This window comes from Pongo pygmaeus, chromosome 13 (assembly GCF_028885625.2).
Source record: "Pongo pygmaeus isolate AG05252 chromosome 13, NHGRI_mPonPyg2-v2.0_pri, whole genome shotgun sequence".
In the NCBI taxonomy this organism is placed as follows: Eukaryota; Metazoa; Chordata; class Mammalia; order Primates; family Hominidae; genus Pongo; species Pongo pygmaeus.
The window spans coordinates 122,887,966-122,914,153 of NC_072386.2; the positions used below are offsets into that span (position 1 = coordinate 122,887,966).

Consider the following 26,188-nt stretch of genomic DNA (forward strand, 5'->3'; position numbering starts at 1 on the left):
CCCTGACTAGCCGTGATGCCCAGGACCCTCCCCCAAGGGGCTCAGGCATCAGCTGAGAACTGCAGCCCTGGGTACGGGGTATGGGTTGTCTCCCAGCAGGAAAGGGAGGTTTCAGGGTTTGTGGCTCTTTTCCATCTCCCAACACTTGGGGCAGTCTTCTCGAAGGCCTCAAGCCCAGTGGGCAGCTATGACCCCACCAGGAGCAGAGCGGGCAGGGACCGGGCTGCCCTCCGAGCCACTTGGATGCCTCTCAGCCGGGGTGCACACTGGACTTGCCTGGGAGCTTTTCATTCCCCCCCTGCCTCAGCTGCCCCGCAGACCAGCTTCAGCAGCCTCTCTGGGCGGCCCAGCAGGAGGAGGCATTAAACCTCCCCAGGTGGTCCCAGTGCACAGCCAAGTTTGAGAAGCACGGATTGAAACCTCTCCTGGGCCTGCCCTGGAGCCCTTCCAGCCTGAAGTATCTTGTCGTCTTAAAACTGAAAGACCAGGAGGAAGAGAATTCCATGGCCTACCTCAGCTCTCTCGGAGCCTCTCTCACATCTGAGCTGCAGGTGCTCCGTCCTCCTTCTGGCTTCCTGGGTGCCAAGGGGTGCCAGCTCTCCAGGCTTGGGAGAGGGCCACCTGAGCCCTCACATTTTGTTCCCAGGCTCTTCACCTGTCTTCCTGGAAGGAGGGGGGCCGGCCAGCATTAGGGCTCTCCCTGGTGCAGCTTAATGTCAAGCTGCCCATCTGGCTCCCAGCCTCCCTTTGGCCTTCTCTCCTGTGCTCCCCACCAAGCTCCTGGCTCAGCAGCGTGCATGCGTTAACCCATTGCTCCCTGCAGTTTTTTGTGTGTCCGGCCTGGCCTTTTGCTCAGTCGACCTAGAGCACCATCCTCCCAGACTAGTCAAGTCTCCCTCCACCTGTCCTGAGTCCGGATGAAATCCCACCTCCCCCAGGAAGCCTTCTGACTGCCCCAGCCCGTCACCTCCAGGGCTTGTCATCTGTGCCACTCATGGGGACCAGGACACAGGTGACTTCTCTGGTGGACACAGCAGAATGGTCGACATTCCCAAAAGGGAGCAAAGTGCCCGAGTCACCAGAAGTGTGACCTTGAGCAAGCGCCTGGCTCGGGGGCCCTTGGCTTCCCCACCTGTAGGTAAAATAATAGGAACAGTGTCATCGTGTGGGTGCCCTTCCCTGGGCCACCTGGACCAGCCTCTCAAACCTGGTCGCACATATGAGTCACCTGCTGAGGGTTTTGGTTAGTTGATTGGTTAATTACTCGATTGGTTAGTTTGTTGGTTTGTTTGTTAGCTTTCAATCTGGAGTAGAATTTCTGACCTTAGGGCCCAGGAATGTTGACACACCCCTCCCGTCCCCAAGTATTGTCATGTTTTCATGGGTGGCCAAATCTAAGAGCTGCTTCTCTGGGGCTACTTGGCGCACGAAGGATGTTCACAAATAGTTGATGAATAAGTGAATGAATAATCAATGAAACTTACCGCCCAGCCTCACTACACGCACCCACCCCCCACCGCCGGCCAGGGTTCATCCACAGAGGGGTGTACCTGTCCAGGTGTCCCCAGGTGTGGGCAGACCCAGTGACTTTACTCTTTCCTCGGCCCCGCTGCCCCTTAACTCCTCAGAGACCAGCAGGAAGAAACCCTCGGAAGTCACAGCTTCTGGCTGTTCTCAGGGGCAGGCCCCGTCCATCGGGTGCTGTGTCTGCTCCTAAGACCTCGTTCTGAGTATGGAACACCTGGAGAGGGAAGGGGTTGAGGAGGGGGAGTCACTCGGCTGTGTCAGGCTCTGCCCCTACCTTCCTGGAGCACACAGTGGGGAAGGGACATACCCGTCATTAACCGAAGAAGCCACTGGGGAAAACTGTGACCCAGCGTTCCCCTGGGACTGGGGGGCAGTGGCCAGGGGTGTTTTCCCTGAGGAAGAGAAATTTAAGCAGACACCTGCAAAAGGCTGGAGGGAGAGCTGCAGACAGAAGGTGGCTCAACCTGAAAGCTCAGGGGGGTGGAGGGGGCGTCCAAAAGGTGGGAGAGACTGGCCAGTAGAAAACGAGGCCAGAAGCCAGACATGGTGGCTCATGCCTGTAATCCCAGCACTTTAGGAGGCCGAGGCGGGTGGATCACCTGAGGTCAGGAGTTCGAGACCAGCCTGACCAACATGGTGAAACCCAGTCTCTACTAAAAATACAAAATTAGCCAGGTGTGGAGGCACATCCGGTAATCCCAGCTACTTGGGAGGCTGAGGCAGCAGAATCACTTGAACCCGGGAGGCAGAGGTTGCAGTGAGCCAAGGTCGTACCAGTGCACTCCAGCCTGGACAACAAGAGCGAAACTCTGTCTCAAAGAAAACAAGGCCGGAAAGACACGAGAGAGAGGCAGAGCTGGTGGCAGAGCCAGGCCCAGGGTTTGGACTTAAGAAGGGGAAGGTGCTGGGGCTCTGAGGAGGAGCAGGAGACAACGTGGATGTTTTATGAAGAGAAGGGCGTCTGGCTGCAGGCTGAGAATGGGCTGGGGGTGGGGAGGCTGGAGGGGTCGGTGGAGGCCCCAACCAAGGTGGGGCAGGGGAGAACAGAGTGAGCCTTTAGGAGAAACCACTGCTGGGGACCAGGCTTCACTCTCAGCCCATCTGGAAACCTCTTTCAGCTGATGCTTCCCCCCGACCCCCTTCCCCAGCCTGGGCCTCTGTTGGAACCTGGCTGAGGCCCTGTTGATCAGCAAGAAAGCCCAGGGCAGCTCTCAGAGAAGAGGAGAGGGGGCCCAGAAAAGGCCCCCAGGATCTGCGGAGGGGATCCGAGGAGAGGCAGCTACCAAGCGCCCCAGCCAGGGGGGCCTGCCCCTCACCCCACCCCAGCACTGAAACCCTCACAGCCACTTTTTTCCTCCCTCCGTGATAAAATATTCATGGCGGCAGAGTGGGCCCTCTTTGGGAAGGCTGCCTGGGTCTAGCTTATGCTTTGCACAAGCTTTTAAAGAGCAGGGCGCTGTTCCTACTCTCTAAGCATTTTCTAAGTCCTGAATCAATAATGCACTTTCCTGGGCTTCTCCGGATGTAGCCCTCTTCTTCCCGGTGCCCTTCCCCCACCCGCCCCCTTATCTTTCTTTCCCTTTTCTTCTCTCCCGTTCTTTCGTCCTTCCATCTCTCCTTTCCTTTTATTTACTTTTTTAAAAAGTATGAAAGTGTTGAGCTGTTTGGGTGGCCAGTGAAGCCCTGACTAGGGAGCGGGTAGGAAGGGAGGCGCCAGATTGAGCCCCTGTGTGTGCAATGAGGAGGAGGAGGAGGAGGGAAAGGAGGAGGAGCAGCAGCGGCTGAGCACTCCCGCTGGCCCTGGTAGGGAAGTGTTTGAGGATCACTGAGCTCCTGGTGTGGGGAAGGAGGAGGGCCTAGCCTCACCCAGCCTCCCTCTCTCCTTTTTCTAATCAATTAGAAAATGTTTACAGCATAGCCAGAGAAAAATAGGGAACCTAGGACGAAGAAAAGATGCAAAGCATCCGCCAAATTTCAGCCCCACACTCCAAGGAGGGAGCAGTGGGGTTTGACCTATCTACCTTCTGTGGTAATAAAACCCCTGTCGCTAGAGGTATGCAAGAGAAGGGGAGCCTTGCCCTGTCTGAGACAGACATGTGTCTGTCCTTGCCCATATGTCTGGTCCATGGGAGCCTTGCCCACGTGTCTGGTCCATTTTGTCAGTCGCCTGTGGGGGGCCCCAGGGATGCATGGGCACTCTTCAGCTGGGATGGAATTTCCTGCCCCAAACATTCCTGGAAATCTGGCTGTGGGAAGAATCCACATATGCCCAGGGCAAAGCAGAATGTGTCCTTTAAAAAAACAATAATACATTTTTAAGTTCCTGGAGAGATTAGCCCTTGTCTAGCCAGAGCCATGGCACCACACTCTGGCAGTTCAGCTGACAGAGGAGATCAGTCATTCAGGGGTCTGCGGTCCTGATGAGCAGTGGGTGCCCACGCCAGGCCTGGCATTTCATCCTTGCTTTCTGACCTTGGCTTCCCAGTAGACCCTCTCCTGGGCAGCTCGCCCATCAGGGCAGCCCAATGCCCTCAGGTCCTCCGAAAGGATTTCAGGGCGTTCTGTGGGGGCAACCCAAATTGGGGTAAGAAGACTAAGCAGTCGTTCTGCTGGAACAGCATCCCCAAAGCGGAGCGAGGCCCGCGGGTGCCCATCGCCTCTCCCCCAGGCAGCGTCCTACCTGCATGGAACTGCCTGGAGCCACTGCAGAAGGTCCTTGCTCGGTTAGGGAATGTTTGTCAAATACCGCTGCGTGCAAACAGCTGTTGGGAGTGTGGCGCAAAGGTGGGCGAGGCCCCTGCTCTCCCAGAGTTCACAGTCACAGAAGGTTCTGGAAGGAGGAACACTGTGGGCAGGGTTGAAAGGCCTAAAGTGTTCCCTTTCCTCCCAAATAATGCGGGGTGAGGGGCGGCGACGAGAGCCACTCTGAGCAACCAAGGAACTGAGATGCATTTTCTGGGTCTGCTTTTGAGCCAAGGCAGGTTTGAGAGGCGGCCAGAGACTCTGGGTTCAAGGTGGACCTGTGCCCAGGTGATGCCTACTGTGGCCCCCCTGGGGGAGGAGCGGGGGCGGTCGCCGTGGCTTCGGGAGGCTCATTGCTGGGACCAGCGAGTCCCTGGGGAGGCAGCGTGTGGAGGCTCGGAGGCTCGCTTGCCTGCCCTTGCCTGAGTAATTGCTTGGAGCTGGGAGGAAAATTGCTCCAACCAGAAAACAAAACAGAAAAGCCGCCTTGGCCAGCTGCAGCTCCAGCCCTAAAATGCCAGGTCAGTTTACGCTGATTCACGAGCGGGGAGGGTGACCTTGCTGTCTGTCGTCCAGGGCCTGTGCACGAAGAGAATCCGGAAAGGGAAGGAGAGAGAAGCCTGAACGCTGGGGAAGGAGTTAGCAGCACAGAGAGCAAGAGGAACAGCGATCAATGAAACCATAGAAGGAGAACGAGAAACACACACACACAGAGCGAGAGGGAGCAAGAGAGAGAGAGACAGAGGGACAGAAAAAGAGAGGGAGGGAGGGAGGGAGAGCTCAGAGAGTTGGAGACCGTCAGGGCCGCTAGGATTAGAATCACCTCTGAACAGAATCTCCGTTTCCACTTTGTTAATAATTTATCCCCTCTGCAACTTTTCTTACCAATAAATAGGAAGTAATCTGTTAAGGAGAATTCCCCCAGCACCCCGGCTTTCTCCATGGAGTCAAAGGAGGAGGATGTGTCTCTGTGCCCTTCCTCCCTAGCAGCACGGGGGCCTGAGGAACACACAGAACTTGAGACTTTAGGATGTCAGGGTCAGAGGCAGACAGCCCACTCCTGCCTGGTCGTTTCGTGAATGGGGAAACCAAGGCACAGACAGGGCAAGGACCCGATCAAGTTCACACATGGTGTTAGGGGCAGTCCCCTGAGTCCTAATTCCATGGCCCCACGGGTCAGGGCACCTATTGATTTATGCACCTGCCCAAGCCATAGGGTTTCCCCCGAGATGGCAGAGGCCACGTCCAAGGAGTAGGGTGGGGCTAGCTCGGCTGCCTTTCCTTGCCTTCCCCCACGATTGCTTCCCTCGTGCTCGAGTCCTGGCCCTCTACCTGGGCACCCACACCCACGGCCTCTTCTGGGCAGCCTCCAGCCTTCCACCTTGGATGCGGCAGCAGCCTCCCGTCCTCGTGAGGCTGAGGGGCTGAGGATGAGAAGGGTTCCGCTGGCAAATCAGCAGACAGGTTCAAAACAATCTGTCAGCTGCTAAACTGTTCCCCAGGCCTGCCCATGCCCCTTGGTGTCAAGAGACATGCCGCCTGCCTCCCCGTGGAACCCGAGTCTGCGGGAGCACAGTGTGGCCCAGGCAGCGGTGTCCTTTCCCTTTTGGGTGAAGGGCACCATTTCCCAATTTGTCTCAGGGCCCTGCTCAGCGGGCCATCCCCTGGCTTCTTGTCCCACCTCAGCTGCTGCCAAGCCACATGACCCTGGGACATTGCTCAGCCTCTCCGAGTCTCAGTTTCCTAAGGATCGCACTCTCCAGGATCCCTGGGAGCGTGGGATGTGGGGTTGACGCACACAGGGCGCCCAGCACAGGGCCGAGGTGGAAGACATGCTCCCTAACGGTGGGGCCTGCTGTTTGCTGAAGCACCAGGCCAGACAGTGGCCATGAATGTTCTCCCAGCATTCATCACCTGTGAGCCGGCACCACCGAGGCACTTGCCATGGTGCACCTAGCATCATTCCTATGACAACCCTGTGAAGCCAGTGCTAGTAACCTCATTGAGCGTTCATTCATTCTCCGAAGATTTCCCGAGTCCCTGAGGAGGGCTGGGGGCTGGGGCTGGAGCGGGACAGGATCAGATGTGGTCGCTGCCCGCATGAAGCCTCCCCTCCAACTGAGAAGCTGAGGCTCTCAGGGAGGAGAAAGATCTCTTCCTCACCCATCCTATGTTAGTGGCTGAGGCCACATCATAAATGACAGATTAACACGACCAAAGCATATGAGTGGATTTAATATAAGTTTTATGTGAAAAAGGCTTTAAGGTTTTCTTTTTTTTTTTTTTTTTTCAGACAGGGTCTCGCTCTGTCACTCAGGCTGGAGTGCAGTTGGCACAGTTATGGCTCACTACAGCGTCGACCTCCTGGGCCCAAGGGATCCTCCTATCTCAGCCACCCAAGTAGCTGGGACCACTGGTGTGTGCCGACATGCCCGGCTAGTTTTATTTTTTGTTTTTTGAGGTTTTTTTCTGTAGAGATGGCATCTCCCTGTGTTGCCTGGCCTCATGGGAGCTTTCATAAGGAATGAAGACCCAACACGTTGGTGAACATCTATTTTGTATGCTAGGTTTAATGGAGAAATAGTCATGGAGAAGTATGATTGGCTTAAAAAAAGTATCATCTCCTGGTGAAAACTGGCAGGAATTTTGCAAGGCCTGTGTGTCCAGGTCCCTCTCTGTGACCCTGCATCTTTGGAGATGAGAATGTTCCTTCCTCTGGGCATTGGGAGGGCACCTCTCAAATGAGCCTCATGTCCTGCTTCAGGGAAGAAGGGAAGGGGAAGGTCAAAGAGTGACCTTCCGCTTCTGTGGTTTTCTCAAATCGCTTCAGCTTAAAAAAAATTTTTTTTTTGAGACGGAGTCTCACTCTGTCACCCAGGCTGGAGTGCAGTGGTGTGATCTCAGCTCACTGCAACCTCTGCCTCCCAGGTTCAAATGATTCTCATGCCTCAGCCTCCTGAGTAGCTGGGACTACAGGCACGAAACGCTATGCCCAACTAATTTTTTATTTTTTATTTTTAATTTTTAGTAGAGACAGGGTTTCACCATGTTGGCCAGACTGGTCTTGAACTCCTGACCTCAGGTGGTTGGCCCGCCTTGGCCTCCCAAAGTGCTGGGATTACAGGCGTGAGCAACTGTGCCCAGCCTAAAATATTTTAAGAAGGTTTTAGCCTGTAATCCCAGCACTTTGGGAGGCTGAGGCGGGCGGATCACGAGGTCAGGAGATCGAGACCATCTGGCTAACACGGTGAAACACCGTCTCTACTAAAAATACAAAAAATTAGCCGGGCATGGTGGCGGGCGCCTGTAGTCCCAGCTACTTGGGAGGCTGAGGCAGGAGAATGGCATGAACCCAGGAGGCAGAGCTTGCAGTGAGCCGAGATAGCACCACTGCACTCCGGCCTGGGCGAAAGAGTGAGACTCCATCTCAAAAAAAAAAAAAAAAAAAAAAAAGAAGGTTTTAGGGTAGCATGTCCTGGGCCTCATTGGGCTCAAGGAAATTGGGGGACTCGCCCAAGCCTGTGGAGCTGGGGAGCGGCTAAGGGAGTGAGCCAATGCATCCCTCCACAAACCACAGAGCCCTGCCTGGGACACCCTGGCGATTTCATCCCAACTGTGAGATTTCATCCCAGCGCAGGCTTGGGTGCAAGGCCAGCTGCATGACGTTGTCTGTTCTTCTTCCTGAGACTTGGTGACCATTCCAGTGACTGCCCCTCCACGGGCTCCTTAGTCAGGGGCCTGGAGGTTCAAATGGCTGGGCTTCCCACGGGCACATTTACCTCCATTCTTGCTAACAGTTCACTTTCCCATTCAATTATGTTTTTTGCCTGCAGCTTGCCTATGATGTTTACAACCTGGCCTCTGACTTTGACTGTACCCTTTGCACAGAAAATAACATAAAAGGAATAGCATTTAAGCGCCCATCACGAGGCTTGAAAAGCATGGCATGAAATGGTTTCTCCATGGAATATTTCATGCCAGGAGCTCAGGCTTGGCATCTGTGTAGGAGGCTCCTCCTCACCCGGTTCTCTGGTGCTATGGGCCTGGCTGGCTGCCTTCCCTTCCCTCTGCCCACCCTCCTTTGACTTCTAGCCACACTGCCTGATCTTTCAGGTGACTTGCCTGTGTGTCCAGAGACATAGGAAAGCTGTAGACATGACGGGCTTGGTTTCCCCAAGATTCCTCAAGGTTGGGTCCCGTGGAGCCCAGAGGATGGGTAAGTGACGTCCGGCCATGGGTACTTAGTGTCTTATCTGAGACGTGGAGCTGACTGTAGCACCTACCTCCCTGGGGGTTGCTGAGAGGGTGCAGGGAGGAGCGGCTGCGAAGTACCCAACCCAGCCCGGGCACAGGGCTGGCACTCACTGAATGTTACAATCATCACACTCTTCTGAGTCAGCCGTTCCCGGGACGGTCCATGCCATGAAGTTCCAGGGTTTCTCATGCACAAGCCTGGTGGTCTCAGCCTCACCCCTTCCTCCTGTGGAAGGTTGCTGGGAGTGGAGTGTCCCTGAGTTAATACGAAGCTGCTGTTTCAAAATAATCGCTCCCGTTTGGAGACATTTCCTAGGGATTCTAGGTAGTGTGAGACACAGACCATCTCACATGGCAATCAATGAGAAAATAGAGACTCAGAGAAGTCAAGTGACTTCGTCAAGGTCACAGAGCCTCAAAGGAGAGAGCTGAGAGGGAACTCAGGGCTTTCAGACTCCAGGGTCCAAAACTGTATGGAAAATGGGTATGTTACTGCATCTTTTTTTCTTTCTTTTTTTTTTAGATGGAGTCTTGCTCTGTTGCCCAGGCTGGAGTGCTGGAGTGCAGTGGCGCGATCTTGGCTCACTGCAAGCTCCACCTCCCAGGTTCACGCCATTCTCCTGCCTCAGCCTCCCGAGTAGCTGGGACTACAGGCGCCCGCCGCTACACCTGGCTAATTTTTTTATTTTTTAGTACAGACGGGGTTTCACTGTGTTAGCCAGGATGGTCTCGATCTCCTGACCTCGTGATCCACCCGCCTTGGCCTCCCAGAGTGCTGGGATTACAGGCGTGAGCCACCGTGCCTGGCCATTACTGCATCTTTCTAGAGAAAATCCCAAGACTGTTCTTAAAAATCAGGGGTATGATTTTTGTTGTTGTTTTAATTTTCATGAAATATTTAAAGAGGCAGCTACTACTTTTGATACTATCAAAGGGCGGCTTTGGAGCCATCCTGAAAGGCTAGAGGTGTGCCTAACAATCTCTCCCTGTATTAGGCCACTTTGTTCTGACTGCTGTTTTTGTGATTAGTTGATCTGCTGTCCTGGAGATGGGTGGAAACGGGCAGACCCGGAGGAGGCTGGCAAACCTTCACCCCCGCTCAGAGGAGACACTCCCAGTCTCAGCCCCGCCCCCACGACATTATCAGCTGTCAGATGCTGACTGGGGACTGGGGTAGGGGGGACTGGGGTAAACTGGGCTTCTAATACCCCAGTGGGTCCCCAGAATTCCCCCAGTGAAGAATAGAAGGTCCAGTGGCTCACGCCTGTAATCCCAGCACTTTGGGATGCTGAGGCGGGCGGATCACCTGAGGTCAGGAGTTCGAGACCAGCCTGGCCAACATGGTGAAACCCTGTCTCTACTAAAAATACAAAAATTAGCCAGGCGGGGTGGCGCACGCCTGTAGTCCCAGCTCCCTGGGAGACTGAGGCAGGAGTATCGCTTGAACCCAGGAAGCGGAGGTTGCAGTGAGCTGAGATTGTGCCGCTGCTCTCCAGCCTGGGCCACGGAGCAAGATTCTGTCTCAAAAAACAAAACAAAACAAAACAAGAATAGAAGGAAAGTGAGGGGAAGCAATACTGTGTTTGTAGAGGAAAAGGAAGGTCAGGTCAGCGCCAACAGTGCCTTTGCTGGGATGCTCCGCACTCCTGACCAGCTCAGTGGAATTCTGAGACCTTGGGGAGAGAACTCAGAGGGGGAAAAGGAGAGAGACAGAAAGAGAAAGAGGGAGAGAGAATTGTGTTGGCCGCGGCTCGAGATTTATTTATTGTACTTGCTGTTGACTGAGCCCGCTCCGCAGCAGGCGAGGGGCCTGTAAACACACAGGCTGATTCATTAGTTTCTGACCATCTGCTTCCCGGCCGGGGCGGGGGCCGGAGGGCCCCATAGGTTGGAGCAGCCAGCTTGGAGCCCCCATCTCCTGCCAGAGCCAGCTGTGTCAGTCTTCCCAGTGACAGACAGGCCGGGTGCACCTGGGGGCTTTGAGGGATACCCTGTCCCCCCCGCAACGCCCCCACCCCATAGAACCCATCAGGGGCCTGGGCAGGGTAGGGCTAAGTAAGGTAGGAAGACGAAGAGACACCAGGGAAAAGGTGAAGTGTGGGTGGCTCAGCAGTTGGGGTTGACAGGAATGCTATCAACACTCAATAGGAGATATGTCAATATCACTGTCATTTTATTAATAGTTTATTAATATGATGATGATAATAATAAGTATAATTGAGTGAGTGGTTACTGAGGTCCAGGCCCAATATGCAGGCCTCACTACACTGTCCCCAATAAGCACATTAACAACTCTATGATGGATGATGAGAGAACTGGGTTCAAAGACTGATTCAAGTCAGGAGGGCCTCCTGGAGGAGGCACATGTGGGAGGGCTCTGAAAACCAGGAGGACAGAGAGTGGCCAAAGGAGCACAAGCTCTGAGGTGGGAGGGGACGAAGTGGCCTGGGAAATGGCACAGCTTCAGTGCTGGGTTGATAAGAGCTTTCTGGGTAGGTGACACAGTCTGACACCGCTTGGTGCCAGCGTACTGAGAAACCAGGCTGGTGGAGGAGACCCCAGAGACAGCCTCTGGGGAAATCATCAAAAACTCCCAATTCGTCTCTACCCCTCTGAGCCATTCCTCCCGGCCTGTTCCCTCTTTGCTCACCTGGCATGAGGCTCGTCTTAGTCAGCTCCGGCCACCATAACAAAGTACCACACGAGACCCAGGTGGCTTAAACAACAAAAATGTCTTTCCTTGTTCTGGAGGCTGAAAGTCCAAGACGAAGTTGTTGGCAGGTTTGGTTTCTGCAGAGGCCTCTCTCCCTGGCTTGGAGCCGGCCGCCTTCTCACTGTGCCTTCAAACGGCCTTTTCTCTGTGCACATGGGCCCCAGCGTCTCATCCGGCAGCCAAACTTCTTCTTCCAAGGCCACCAGTCAGATTGGACTAGGGCCACCCTGAGGGTCCCATTTAACCTCAGTCACCTCTCGAAAGAGAATCTATCTCCAAATACAGTCCCATTCTCACATACTAGGGTTAGGGCTTCAACATAGAAATCTGGGGGACACCATTCAGCCCCTAGGAAGGCCCCAGGGGCAGCAGAAGCAGCACTGGGACTTCGGGAAGGGGGTGATGGCTGGGCTGGGGGAAGGGGGGCACGTGCCTGGGTGCCAGAGCCCAGGTGCAAGCTCTTGGAGCACCTGCCCATCACTCCTCCCGAGCAGCACAGACAGACCTCATTCTGCGTCCAGGCTCAGAGCACCCTTCCCGGCTGCCGGCTCCCTCACGGGTCAAGCCTGCCTCCTCCAGCCCAGCACCTGCTACCCACTCAGGCCATTGGGCCATCCCCGCAGCCTCTCAGCCCCTCGCCATTCCAGGTAACAGCCCAGGACAGGGTGTGTCTTGCCCAGAGTCACCTGGCCAGTGAGTGAGGAAGCTAGGCACCCCCCGCCCCATGTCCCTCTGCTGTCCTGGCACGGTGGGCTTGCCAGTGGTGTGGATATCTCTGATGGTAACAGCAGACTCCTCCTCAGAGGTGCCGTCTGCTCTTGAGAAGGCTGGGTCCAGTCCTGCCCTGAGCCGGGGCCTCAGTCCCCCCATCTGCTTAAGGAGATATTGAACTCTATGGTGAGCTCCTGCCACCCTGAGGTTGCATGGGGGCCTGAAGACAGAGCTATTTGGGTCAAAGAGGGATTTGTGGAACCTGCCTCAATGAACCGAGGGTCAGCCCTGCCACCAAGGAACCCCAGGCAGCCGGGGAACCTGTCCTCCACCCTACAGGATCGAAGCCCACAGGCTAAGGCTGCTGCAGTGGCGCCTGGTGGGGGCCACGGGAGTGTGGCTCAGCCCCTCAGAAGGCGGTAGGCCCCATTTCCCCCATGGGGGACAAACAGCTCATTCGAGAGTGAGAGGTTTTAACTTAGATCCAAGCCATTTTGTCTCTGAGCAAACCAGACGCCTGAAATATTCATCAAAAAGGGCCACAAGTGGTCCGGAGCACTGGGTGGTCGTTAATGACAGTGTTCATTTGTTTGTTTGTTTCTTTCTTTCTTTCTTTAATTAATAGACTTTATATTTTAAAGCAATTTTAGATTTACAGAAAATTGAGCAGATAGTACAGAAAGTACCTAAAATCCCATGCCACTCTCCCCCACCCACCATCTTTCCCTGCCTATTATCCACATCTTGCATTAGTGGGGGATATTTGAGGTTTTGGGGGATTCTTTTTTTTTTTTTTTTTGAGACAAAGTCTCGCTCTGTCACCCAGGCTGGAGTGCAGTGGTGCAATCTCGGCTCACTGCAAGCTCCGCCTCCTGGGTTCACACCATTCTCCCGCCTCAGCCTCCCCAGTGGCTGGGACTACAGGCGCCCGCCACCACGCCCAGCTATTTTTTTTTTTTTTTTTTTTTTTGTATTTTTAGTAGAGATGGGGTTTCACCTTGTTAGCCAGGACGGTCTCGATCTCTTGACCTCGTGATCCACCCGCCTCAGCCTCCCAAAGTGCTGGGATTACAGGCGTGAGCCACCACGCTCGGCCTTTGTTTTGGGGAATTTCTTTAGAGACAGGGTCTCTCTCTGTCATCCAGGCTACAGTGCAGTGGTGCTGCATAGTTCACTGCAGCCTCAAACTCCTGGGCTCAAGCAATCTCCAGCCCCAGCCTCCCAAGTAGCTAGGACCACAGGTGTGCACCACTATGCCCAGCTAATTTTTAAAATTTTTTTGTAGATACAGGGTCTTGCTGTGTTGCCAAGGCTGATCTTAAACTCCTGGCCTCAAGTGATCCTCCCATTTCTGCCCCCTGAGTAGCTGGGACTAGAGGCGCGTGCCACCACACCACACCCAGTTTATTTTTTATTGTTTGTGGAGACATCTCTCTATGTTGCCTGGGCTGGTCTCAAACTCCTGGGCTCAAGTGACCCTCCTGTCTTGGCCTCCCGGAGTGTTGGGATTCCAGGCGTGAGCCACCATTTTAGTCATGTCTGATGAACCATTGTTGATATATTATTATTAACTAAAGTCCATAATTTACATGAGAGTTCACTTACTGTGTTGTGCAGGTCTATGGGTTTTTTTGTTTGTTTTGTTTTGTTTTTGTTTGTTTTTGTTTTTGTTTGATACGGAGTTTCACTCTTGTTGCCCAGGCTGGAGTGCAATGGCACGATCTCGACTCACTGCAACCTACGCCTCCCAGGTTCAAGTGATTCTCTTGCCTCAGCCTCCCCAGTAACTGGGATTACAGGCATGCGCCACCACGCCCGGGTAATTTTTTTGTATTTTTAGTAGAGACAGGGTTTCTCCACGTTGGTCAGGCTGGTCTTGAACTCCTGACCTCAGGTGATCTGCGCGCCCCGGCCTCCCAAAGTGCTGGATTACAGGTGTGAGCCACCGCACCCGGCCCGGGTCTACGGGTTTTGACTCGTGCATAATGGCACGCATCCACCACTGCAGCATTATACGGCATAGCCTCACTGTCCTAAAAATGCCCTGTGCTCGGCCTAGTTATCCCTCTGACCCTGGGGACCACTACGTTAGTGACATTTTCAGATCCCTCTGGCCTGTTTCCATCAATGACACTTCTCACACCAAATGTGTGGGTTTTCCACACCAACAACCTATTCTCTAGCTCTCTGGACACCACTGGGTGTCCAATGATTCTGTTCAATTCTGACACTGCCCAGAGCTGGCGTCAGAACCCTCAGGTGAAGGGCTCGGTCGCACCCTACTGCCCCACCTCTGATGCAATTGCAAGTTCCTGCCTCCCGTACTTCTGTCCGATTGGCTGTAAATTGGGGGTTCCCACGACCCCTCCCTCAGGTTTGATAGTTTGCTAGAATAGCTCACGGAACTTAGAAAGGCATTTTCCCTACATTTACCCGTTTATCAAATTCAGGAACAGCCAGATAGAAGAGACTCACAGAGTAAGGGATCGGGGAGGGACCCAGAGCTTTCAGGCCCTCTTTGAGCACCTCAATGTGTTCACCAATCCTAAGGGTACAGGTAAAAAGGCTCAGGGGCCGGGCGCAGTGGCTCACGTCTGCAATCCCAGCACTTTGGGAGGGCAAGCCGGGTGGATTAACTGAGGTCAGAGTTCGAGACCAGCCTGGCCAACATGGTGAAACCCTGTCTCTACTAAAAATACAAAAATTAGCCGGGAGTGGTGCATGCCTGTAATCCCAGCTACTTGGGAGGTTGAGGCAGGAGAATTGCTGGAACCTGGGAGGTGGAGCTTGCAGTGAGCCAAGATTGCCCCGCTGCACTCCATCCTTGGAAACATAGCAAGACTCCATCACAATTTAAAAAAAAATTAAAATTAAAAAATAAAAGGCTCAGGAAGGTGACTCGGCTTAGGAGATGTTTACAGAGTCGAGAAAGTGAATGGGAATTTTTTAGGCAGACAGAATGGAAGGACACATGAAGGAGACAGAATGCCATCTGCATAGGCTCAGAGGTACAACCAGGCAGGGGCAGGAGGACAGCTGTCCTGGGGAGGCCCAGGCACAGTGTCACCAGGTGTGGGAGGGCAGGTTGGGGTCGGTATATTGCAGAGTCAGGTCTGTGTATTCCAGGCAACGGGGAGCCATGGAGGACTTCAGAGCAGGGGACTAACACCCAGCCTTCTTGGTTGTCTGTATTTAGATCAGGAACAAGTATGCATTTCCTTTGGAAGCCACGGGATTGCACACCTCTGCACGCATTGAGGAAATGGGCACAAATCCCCCAGCTGTGTCTGAGCACCGGAGCACAGGCCCTGTAGCCACAGAGCAGGTGTCTCAGCTCGCAGGCAGGGGCTAGGCCGCGCGGAGGCTTCCCAGGCCGTCCCGAGCATCCAGCACCCACCCTTCCCTTCTCCTCTCCCCGCTGCAGGAGAATCCCTACCTATGCAGCAACGAGTGTGACGCCTCCAACCCGGACCTGGCCCACCCGCCCAGGCTCATGTTCGACAAGGAGGAGGAGGGCCTGGCCACCTACTGGCAGAGCATCACCTGGAGCCGCTACCCCAGCCCGCTGGAAGCCAACATCACCCTTTCGTGGAACAAGACCGTGGAGCTGACCGACGACGTGGTGATGACCTTCGAGTACGGCCGGCCCACGGTCATGGTCCTGGAGAAGTCCCTGGACAACGGGCGCACGTGGCAGCCCTACCAGTTCTACGCGGAGGACTGCATGGAGGCCTTCGGCATGTCCGCCCGCCGGGCCCGCGACATGTCGTCCTCCAGCGCGCACCGCGTGCTCTGCACCGAGGAGTACTCGCGCTGGGCGGGCTCCAAGAAGGAGAAGCACGTGCGCTTCGAGGTGCGGGACCGCTTCGCCATCTTTGCCGGCCCCGACCTGCGCAACATGGACAACCTCTACACGCGGCTGGAGAGCGCCAAGGGTCTCAAGGAGTTCTTCACCCTCACCGACCTGCGCATGCGGCTGCTGCGCCCGGCACTGGGCGGCACCTATGTGCAGCGGGAGAACCTCTACAAGTACTTCTACGCCATCTCCAACATCGAGGTCATTGGCAGGTAAGGCCGGGGGAAGCCCTGGATGTCACCTGCAACCTGGGATGCTATCTGTTACCTGGGACGTTATTGGATAGCTGGGATGTTACCTGGTATGTGGAACATGACTGGGTTCTTGGGATGTTACCTGGTTCCCTGGGCGTTACCTGGTATGTGATACATCGTTACCTGGTTCCCTGGGGGTTACCTGGTATGTGATACATCGTTACCTGGTTCCCTGGGGGTTACCTGGTATGTGACACATCCCCTGGTTCTTGGGATGTTACCTGGTACCTGGGACATGACCTGGTTCTTGAGATGTTACCTGGTACCTGGGACATGACCTGGTTCTTGGGATGTTACCTGGTGCCTGGGACATTATCTAATTCTTGAGATGTTACTTGGTTTCCAGGAGGTTACCTAGCAGCTGGGACGTTACCTGGTTCCCAGGACATTACCTGATATTACATCATAGGGACTGCCTAAGATGGCTGGGGCTGCACAGACCCAATGCCTGAGCTTTTCCGCAGAAGAAGGTGCACGTGTTGGAAGACGGAAGTGCATGTGTTGGAGGTGTGGAGGGCGGGAGTGGAGCCTGTCTGGGCAGAGCTGGGCTCAGTGAATGGGCTCTCACGTTCAGGGGTTTCCGAGACCGCCCTCAGGCTCCATGATTCACTAGAAAATCTCACAGAACTCAGCAAAGCTGCTATATTCACAGTTATGGTTTATTACAATGAAGGATACAGATTAAAATCAGCAACAGGAAAAGGTGCACAGGGCTGGGTCCAGGAGATACCAGGTGCGAGCTTCTCATTGTTCTTTCGCAGTGGGGTTGTGCAGGCAGCACTTGATTCTCCCAGCAGTGACATGGGACAATGCTTGTGAACTATCGCCAGGCAGGGATGCTTACTGAAGCCTCAGTGTCCAGAGTTTTTATTGGGAGTTGATGATATAGGCATTGCTGATGATGTGGCTGGCCTTTGGCTCCAATCCCTCCAGAGGTCGAGCTAATACTACATGGCCCAAGGCCCCCCAATAAATCTCATCATTAGCATAGGCTCTCTGATGTGGCCCAAGACCCGCAGGCAAACATGGACACTTCCTAGACAGGACACTCCAACAGCTTATGGATTAGAGGTCACCTCGCAGAAACCAGGCCAAAGTCAGATCTTTCTTTGGAATGTGCAGGGTGTGGACAACCCAGGCCTGCTGCGGCAGCTCTTTCTTGCCCAGCTCTGGAGGGGAATGTGTTTTGAGGAAACTTTGAGGAAGGCAAAAGACTGTCATAGGAGATGAAAGCAGCCTTTACCTCCCAAAAACTGTTTAGACTGTGGATGATTAAACGGTTCTGTGCTGTCCTGGGTCACTTGTTCTTTTGGCAGATAATATGCCAGTCTGTGGGGGCAATGCCATCTTCCCTGGACCATCTGTAGCATGGGGATGGTAACGAGCATACTTCTCTTGCTGGATTGTGGTGAGGGTTAAATGAGTTAAAGTTGATGAAGCACTCAGAGCAGTGCCTGGCACATAATATGCGCTAAAAAAAAGTGTTTAATAAAAAAATTGGACAAAATAATGGAGTGAGAGGGCTGGGGCGGGCTGAGGGAGGAGAGAGTTGAGACCCAAGGGTGCTGGGGCAGTCCGGGCCAGGAGCCTGGCTTAGGCAGGTGCAGGCAGGGGCTGCACCTGGGGAGCCCAGCTGGGATGATCACTGTGGGCATCTCTCCACTGCAGGCTTTCAATGCCCACCCAAATCTGTAATTCCTGACAAGTGGAAAAAGTGATTTGCCATATGGCAGGTAGAGTATAATCCTGTTTTTGAAAATATATAATATGCCTTGTATATCATTTCTGCGTCTTGAACACACATTGGCTGTAAGTGTGTACGGGACTGGGAAAAAACATCATGGGTTGGGGAGAAAGGCTGGAAGCCCGTTTGCCAGCCATGTGCTGTGGTGATGCCTACGCCGTGAGGCTGGGCAGGCCGCTGTGGTGCTGCTGTTTCCAGCTTGTATTTGCATTTTGTTTCACTTTGACGGTGTGTGTGGATTCCAGGTGGGCAAAGGCAAAGGCAGGTCGTTCATGAAGCTGGAGTCAGCTTCAAGTCTGGCAGATGGGAGTGAAGCAGGTGCAGACAGGGGCCCGTGGTTCTGACACCCGTGATCTCTAACCCACCTCCAATTGGGACAGGATATTCAAAATCAGGAATGTTCTGGAAACCACCCCATATATAGGCACTGTTGTGGAAATGGTGTCCAGACTTTCAGCCTCTGGGCATCTCCGTGACCTCTGCCCTCGGGATGCAATTGTCTGGTTGCTACTAGACACCCGCCAATCCCCGCAGTCCCACTGGGCTTAGCAGCTCAGGGCTGGGAACCAGCTCCCCAGGCCCTGCAGGCTCCTGGCTTGTCTTTTGACCTTGGACTGCTCAGGGAAACCCTCATCTTCAGGCAACTGTTCAAGGACCCTGCCTTACCTTTCATAAGGCGGCTCATGTGGGGCCCTCATGTCTGGGCCAGCTGAAGGGTCCAGACTGGGACTGTGATGCTCAGGGCTTGGTGGTGCCCCTTCAACCCCAGCAGGGTGACCTGGGGTTCAAACCCTGCCCGTCTGCATCCTGCCTCGATTTCCCATCTGTGACAAGAGGCCTGAGGCTGCCTGGAGCCCATGTCTCCCTGGAGGTGGTTCCCCTTGGCACCCAGCCTCTGTGGGCGGCGGGGAGGAGCTGAGGTGGTGGCGAGAGTGTGCAATCAATTCAGAGAGAGTAAACACTCTTCAGGCGGCAGCTTGGCTTGTTGAATTGGGTCGGGTTAGACGGTTCAGCGAAGGACTGAGGTTACCTCCCCTTTTCCCTCTTCAGTTCCCCTGGGAAAGTCCAGCCGTGCTGAGAAGCCAGAGACACAGGACTGGTGGCAAAGGGGGATGTGGGACCCGAAGTTCCTGAGTGGGCACCAGGGACCCCTGGGGGTTCCCAGGCTCTGGGATTTTACACTGAACCTGTTCTGAGGATTCCCTCAGAATTTCATGACCGCCATGTTGCCCAGTGCCTCCGCTGTGGTCCACTAACAAGAACAGCAAATGTTTATCGAGCATTTGCTACGGGCTCATTTGCTATTGAGCGCTGTTATTAATGGCTTCATGGGTATTTTCTTGTTTAATCAATAGCCGTTTAATTCCCCAATGGTTATTGAATGGCTCGGATCCCACAAGCCAAGGACACGGCACTGAGCAAGCCAGACCTGATCCCCGCCCCCTGGAGCTCTCCCTGCAGGGACAGCGCTCTCCTAGCCTCATGTTTTCAGATGAAGAAGCCGAGGACTCTGAGGTCAGGGAATAGAAGGAGATTGCACAGCGCCAGTACGTGGCAGACAGCTAACATCCAGACACAAGCATGTCCGGGCTCAAGACAGACTCAGCCACCAAGCAGTCCCTAGCCCTGGCCCAGTGGCTGCCTCATTTCAGGTCCCAACTCTGACTTGAGCCCACCTGGAGCTCAGGTAGCCTGTATGATGGGGCGATCCCACGGGACTCCCCTTTGAATTGAAGGTTCTTTGATAGGTGGTGGCTCCCTGCTCTGCCACTCAAATCAGCGATTTCCAGCTCCAAGGGGGGACTCCAGTGGCAGGCAGTGATGTAGGCAGGAGGGGGAGGACAGAGGCACCTGGCTGCGGAGGAGGGGCTGGAGCAGCTGCAGCCAGCCCAGGGCCCTGGGAAGGAGGGACTGGTACAAATGGTGAAGGGGACAGAGGTGGGGACAGACTGAGCTGCAGCCCCACAGGGGGCAGGTGGGGTGCCGGTGGCTCTGAGAGAAGCACAAGCACCCGCAAGTCCCAGCCACGCCCCCTCCCTGCCTCCCGCGGAGCCTGCTCCACGTGCCCATTCCTGGAAGGCAGGCAGGGGGTGGGAGCTATTTTCTCCTTCCACACATGGGGAAACTCAGGTGCGGAGCCTGGAGAGTGGCTGGCTTCAGACTGTGCAGCAAATCTGGGGCAGAATCTGGATTTGAGGAGGAATGAGATCATCCCTTTATGGTGCTTGGAGCGGGAGGGGCCTCCGCCCTCACCCTCCATACAACCATTAAGAGAAGGGGGGCCCAAACCTGACCCAGCATCTCACAGGACAGCCATTTAAGACAGGGTTCCCCAGCCCCACCACTGAGAGCTCTGGGACCGGGAGGCTTGGGGTGAGGTCCAGAAGGCTGTGTCTTTGCAAAGCTCCTCAAGTGAGCTGGAGAGGTGGAAGCTGCTGCATCCATGGAGATGGATGACTGTAACCTGTTGGAACCTCAGTTTTCTCATCTGCAAAATGGAGAAATAGTAATGACTTCAGCTGCCTGTTGTGAGGAGTTGATGAAATGCTATATTCAAAGAGATTATCCCAGTGTCTCATTCCTCTGGTTAGACGGTGGGAAAGGGAAGTGGGGGAGGCTTGGGGTCAGGGCTGCCTAGATATGAGGCCATTCCTGCACCTACCCCAGGTACTAGAAGGAGTGTGGAAGTATGCCTCTGGGTTCATAGGGGTTGCAATCCCAAATGTCTGCAGAGGCTGGGAACACAACTTACGTGGAAGCCAGGCATGGTGGTGTGCGCCTGTAGTCCTAGCTACTTGGGAGGCTGAGGCAGAAGGATTACTTGAGCCTGGGAGGTTGAGGCTGCAGTGAGCTATGATGGTGCCACAGCACTCCAGCCTGGGTGACAGAGAGAGATCCTGTCTCTAAAAAAATAATAATAAATTCAAATGAATAATAAAAATAAGAGAAGAAGATAATGTATATGGGTACCTATGGTACCAGCAGAAGCGATAGGGAAGGGTGTGGCCTGGGGAGAAATGGAGACAGCAGGCTCCTCACAAGACAGTGGACCAAACATTCCAGATCTTCTGCGGTTACAAAGGAAGGTGCACAGAAGTATCTATGTAAAGTCTCTTGCTTTCAAAAATATTGGCACCTACTTCAAAAAGTTGTTTAAACTCTGTGCAAGGAAAACAAAATGCCGCTGCAGCCCAGAGCAGCTCACGAGCTGCCAGGGAACACCCCGGCTCTGAAATGCTCAGTGTCCTCCTGCAGCCGTGGTAGCAGCTGCATTCGAAGGGCCCAAGGCAGGGCCAACACACTGGAGCCAGGGCAGGGGCAAGACAGAAAACAACCCAGCCAGCCCTGCCCACTCCAGACCTGGGAGTCAGAGGGAAGGGGGCATCATCCCACACAAGTTCCTCTGCCCGGAAAACCCAGGAAGCTCCGGGGAGGCAGCCTAGCGGGTCCTTTGCCAGCAGGAACAGGAAAGGAGGAATGAGTTCCCCATTCCTGGAGGTATTCAAGCCCAGTGTGTGGTGTTTGTGGGAGATGATGAAGGGAGGTCCTTTGCACCAAATTAAGGTCTTGTGTGCCCATTCTGTTAAACAGGAATAAATGTGGATTAAGGGAACAGGAAAGGCAGGTACCATTTATTGGGAACCTATGGGTTACGTGCCAGGCATTGCATCCTCACCCGCTTTCTGCCCAGGAGGAGGCTGAAGTCCTTGAGCGAGAGGAAACCCGTGAGTTCCAAGAGGCTGAGCTGGGCCTGGATGGGCATATCTGAGCTCCAGACTGGCCAAGCCCAGCTCCTGCAGACCCAGCTTCCCCAGACCCTGCGGGGGTCTAGCTGCTCTATGTCCCTGGGCCTCCCCCAACCTGGTTTTTCCCCCCTTGACACCCTCCCCTCTTTCTTGCCTTCTTGTTTTCTTCCATAAACGTCCTGTCCCTATTGATCGCCCCATAACTGGAGATGGACGGACACTGGACTAGAATAGAAACAGCAGAGGGAAGAAAACCATGGAGGGTGGGCAGGTGGGTGCGGGGAGGGGAGCACAGAGACAGGCGATTTCAGCCACCCTATTCCTGTACCCACCCTCCCTGCATCTCTTTCTCAGCTGCTCGACAGGAAAAACAGGGGCAAGAAGGGAATTCTATGATGTTATTCTGCCTGCACTGACTCCTTGAAATTCTGGGAAGGCAGAGACTCCTCCCTCAGCAATATTAACTGTCATTCACTGAGAATTCCCATAGCCCAGGTAGCATCCTGAGTCCTTTATGTGCATTTCCTCATTAATTCCTATCCTGTGAGGATCATTGTCCCCATGACACAGATGAGGAAACTGAGGCCAGGAGGTTGAGATATAGATGGAAGGGCTGGGTGTGGTGGCTCGTGCCTGTAATTCTAGCACTTTGGGAGGCTGAGGCAGGAGGATCACTTGAGTCCAGGAGCTCAAGACCAGCCTGGGCAATATAGTGAGACCCCCATCTCAATGAAAACAAAATAGGTGGAGGTACCCACGAGGATGGCTATTATTGGAAAAGCAAAAAATAACAAGTGTTGGCAAGGATGTGGAAAAATCGGAACCTTCATGCATTGCTGGTGGGAACAAAAACGGTGCAGTCACAGTGGAGAACAGTATGGTGGCTCCTGAACAACTTAAATATAGATTTAGCAATTCTGCTCCTAGGTATAGACCCAACAGAATTGAAAGAAGGGACTTGAACAGATACTTGTACACCCATGTTTATAGCAGCTTTATTCAGAGTAGTCAAAAGGTAGAAACAACACAACTGTTCATCAACAAATGAAGACACAAAATGTGGCCCATCCATACAATGGAATATGATTCAGCCATAAAAAGGAGGGAGAACCTGACACACGCTGCAACACAGATGAACCCTGAGGACAAGATGCTAAGTGAAATAAACCAGACACAAAAAGACAAGTACCATATGATTCTGCTTACCCTACGTCCCCAGAGTCGTCAAATTCATAGACAGAAAGTAGAGTGATGGCTGCAAGGGGCTGGGGGAAGGCGGAATGGGGGTTAGTATTTAATGGAGACAGCTTCAGTTTGGGATGATTTAAAGTTCTGGAGAGGGATGGTAACGGTGCTTGCACAGCACTGTGGATGTGCTAATGCCACCAGACCGTACACTTAACAATGGTAAGGTGGCCGGGTGCGGTGGCTCATGCCTGTAATCTCAGCACTTTGGGAGGCCGAGGCGGGCGGATCACTTGAGGTCAGGAGCTCAAGACCAGCCTGGCCAACATGGCAAAACCCCGTCTCTACTAAAAATACAAAAATTACCTAGGTGTGGTAGCAGGTGCCTGTAATCCCACCTACTTGGGAAGCTGAGGCAGGAGAATCACTTGAACCAGGGAAGTGGAGGTTGCAGTGAGCTGAGATCGCACCACTGCACTCCAGCCTGGGTGACAGAGAGAGACTCCATATCGAAGGAAAAAAAAATGGTAAGGTGATAAATATATATGTATATTTTAGCACACTAAAAAATGAAGGAAATAGATGGATGGGTGGTCTCCATGTCAGACTGTCCAAGTGCAAATTCTAGATTAGGTGTGACCCTGGGCAAGTTGCCTAACCTGTCTTTGCCTCCTTCCCACCTCCACAAAATGGAGACAATCACCCTGGAGTTTAAGTGAGACCATCCAGGGAAAGGAGCCACGACTGTCAGGGTTACGGAGAAAGAACAGCAGATCACAGAGGGCCTGGAGGTTCTTCTACCGGGGCCTATGGGCTCTTAGGAGTGCAAAGGGTGGGCTTCAATCATCCATGAACTCCCTGAAATATATGCTAAGTGTCGTGTGTATGCAGTCAGTTGGTGAGAGCCCCTAGTTTTTGTTCCATTCTCAAAGGGGGTACATGATCCCAAAATATTTGGAGAGTCCCTGGAAAGGCAGCTTTGTGTTCTGCTTTTCATTTTTTAAACCCAACTTTTGGCCGGGCGTGGTGGCTCACGCCTGTAATCCCAACACTTTGGGAGGCCGAGGCAGGCTGATCACCTGAGGTCAGGAGTTCAAAACCAGCCTGACCAACATGGTGAAACCCTGTCTCTACTAAAAATACAAAATTTATCCAGGCATGGTGGCATGCACCTGTAATCCCAGCTACTCAGGAGGCTGAGGCAGGAGAATCACTTGAACCCAGAAGGCGGAGATTGCAGTGAGCCGAGATCATGCCATTGCACTCCAGCCTGGGTGACAGAGCAAGACTCCGTCTCAAAAAAATAAAAAATAAATAAATAAATAAATAAAATAAACCCAACTCTTTGGGGACACCCAGCTCTTTGGGGACAGACATTTTGTTAAGCACAGTTCACACACCTTCAACTGCATCTCCCAGGCCCCCTGAGCTACTGCTTCCCACCAAAAAGCAGGCATGCACGATTCAAGACCACGTCGGCCTCCACTGAGAAGTGCCGGTGTTGGGAAGGGGCCAGACTGTGCTAAAGAGTTGGGGGGTCCACTGCCAAGGCGGGTGGTTGACCCCTGGGCCTGGGGTCTCCTCTGGTCTTTGGCTCTGCTCCACTGCTGGGTGGGGCAGAGAGGGCAGGAGGGGCATCTTGGCCTTGGCCAGGGTCACAGGAGGCTTGGGGAGCCCTGCAGGTGCTTGGGAGAGAGTCACGCACAGCAACGCCTTCCCAGCGGCACTGGGCAGAATCGGGGTTCCCTCTTCTCTTGCCTGAGAAGGCATTTCCTCTGCGAGCTTTCTCGCCATCATATTAATTCACTTAACAGATGTTTTTTCTCAGACCTTGCAGGTATGAATTAACACATATTTCTAATGGGCACTGCCTTGGTTTCTTGGAGCCTCCATAACAAAGTACCACAAACTGGGTGGAGGTCAGGACTCTGAAATCAGGGTGCAGCTGGGCTCACTGTGGAACCTGCAGTGGGGAACCTGTCCCACACCCTCCGCCCTCCGCTTGCTCCTGGTGGGGCCGGCAGCCTCTGGCGTTCCTGGGCTTGCAGCTGCGTCACTCCAGTCTCTGCCTTGTCTTGCGGCTGTCCGCTCCCTGAGCATCTGTCTTACACGCTGTCTCCCCGTGTCTCTTCCTACAGGGACACCAATCACATCAGATAAGGGCCCACCCTCCTCCAGCATGACCTCAGCTTAACTTACATCCTCATCATATCCACAAAACCCCGTTTCCATGTAAGGTCACACTCATAGGCACCAGGGGTCAGGATGTCAACATATCTTTTTGGGAGACACGATTTGGCCCACAGCAGGCACCTGTGACATGCTGGACACAGCAGGGTGCCAGGGTCCAAGAGCATGGAGGGGCTGATGCTCCCATAGTGGGAGAGCAGGAATCAACAAACCCAGTACCCCCAAGTGCCCACAGGTGCACGGTGAGAAAGAAACCAGGGCAAGGCCAGGCACAGTGGCTCACGCCTGTAACCCTAGCACTTTGGAAGGCTGAGGCTGGCGGATTGCTTGAGCGCAGGAGTTCAAGACCAGCCTGGGCCACATGGTGAAACCCCGTCACTACAAAAAATACAAAAATTAGCCAGGCACGGTGGTGTGCGCCTGTGGTCCCAGCTACTTGGGAGGCTGAGGTGGGAGGATTGCTTGAGCCCAGGAGGTCAAGCCTTCAGTGAGTTATGACTGTGCTACTGCACTCCAGCCTGGGCAACAGAGCGAGACCCTATCTCAAAACCCAGGGCAATATGGGAGTGGAGCTGGGAACCAACCTGAGACCTGGACCCGGGGGTCAGGGAAGGCCCTCCAGGGAGGGGGCTTTAAGAAGAAACCTGAAGGGGGAACGGGGGCAAGGCATTTGTGGCAGGGGTACAGCAGGCGGGACAGGCGCGGTGCCTTCTAAGGACTCAATGTGATGCGGCTGTGGTGGGTGAGTAAGATTCCAAAGAAGAGCAGGCAGGGCCAGATCACGCCAGCCCTGCAGCCGCGGCGGGAGGAAGTTGGTTTTGGTTGAAGTTTGGTGGGAGGGCTACAGGCAGGGGAGAGGTGTGATCTGATTTCCGGTTTTGGAAATCTGAGTTGGGGGTGGTGGTGCTGGAGGCCCGCAGGAGACCAGGCGGGTCCTACCAAGACTGACAGCAGCCTGGCCGGGTTCCGGCAGGGACAGGGGCTGTGATGTGGGCTGCCTGGAGGTGGCCTTTGGTGGCAGTGTTGCTGAGTGGCTGGTGGGAGCAGGCGGTGGGAGGCGTCTGGCTTTGAGACACTGGGTGGATGGAAGTTTTGCCTTGTCAAATGGTGACAGAGGTGAGGGAATTTTCTGGAGGGGAATTTTTTTTTTAATAATTTCTTAATTTTTTATTTTTATATTTTCATACAGCAAAATGGACCTTTTGGGGGTACAGTTCTAGGAATTTTAGCACGTGGATAGAGTCATGCAACCGCCACCACAGCCTG

The 26,188-nt window shown here is 54.0% G+C and overlaps 1 protein-coding gene across 10 annotated transcripts in view; it reads left to right on the forward strand.

Annotated features, from left to right (window-relative positions):
* The window catches only part of NTNG2 (netrin G2), an 82,486-nt gene that overhangs the window by 20,773 nt on the left and 35,525 nt on the right, over window positions 1-26,188 (forward strand). For 8 of the 10 annotated variants that reach the window (XR_010123377.1, XM_063649972.1, XM_063649971.1 and 5 more), the window contains one exon: window positions 15,372-16,015. Coding sequence is in view for 9 of the 10 variants with exons in the window: in XM_063649972.1 (XP_063506042.1) it covers window positions 15,372-16,015 (644 nt within the window). In the remaining variant the exon portion in view is untranslated. Of the gene's footprint in view, window positions 1-6,562; window positions 6,686-8,382; window positions 8,486-15,371; window positions 16,016-26,188 lie in introns of all 10 variants that reach the window. The other 2 variants (XM_063649976.1, XM_063649977.1) reach the window with 2 other exon arrangements.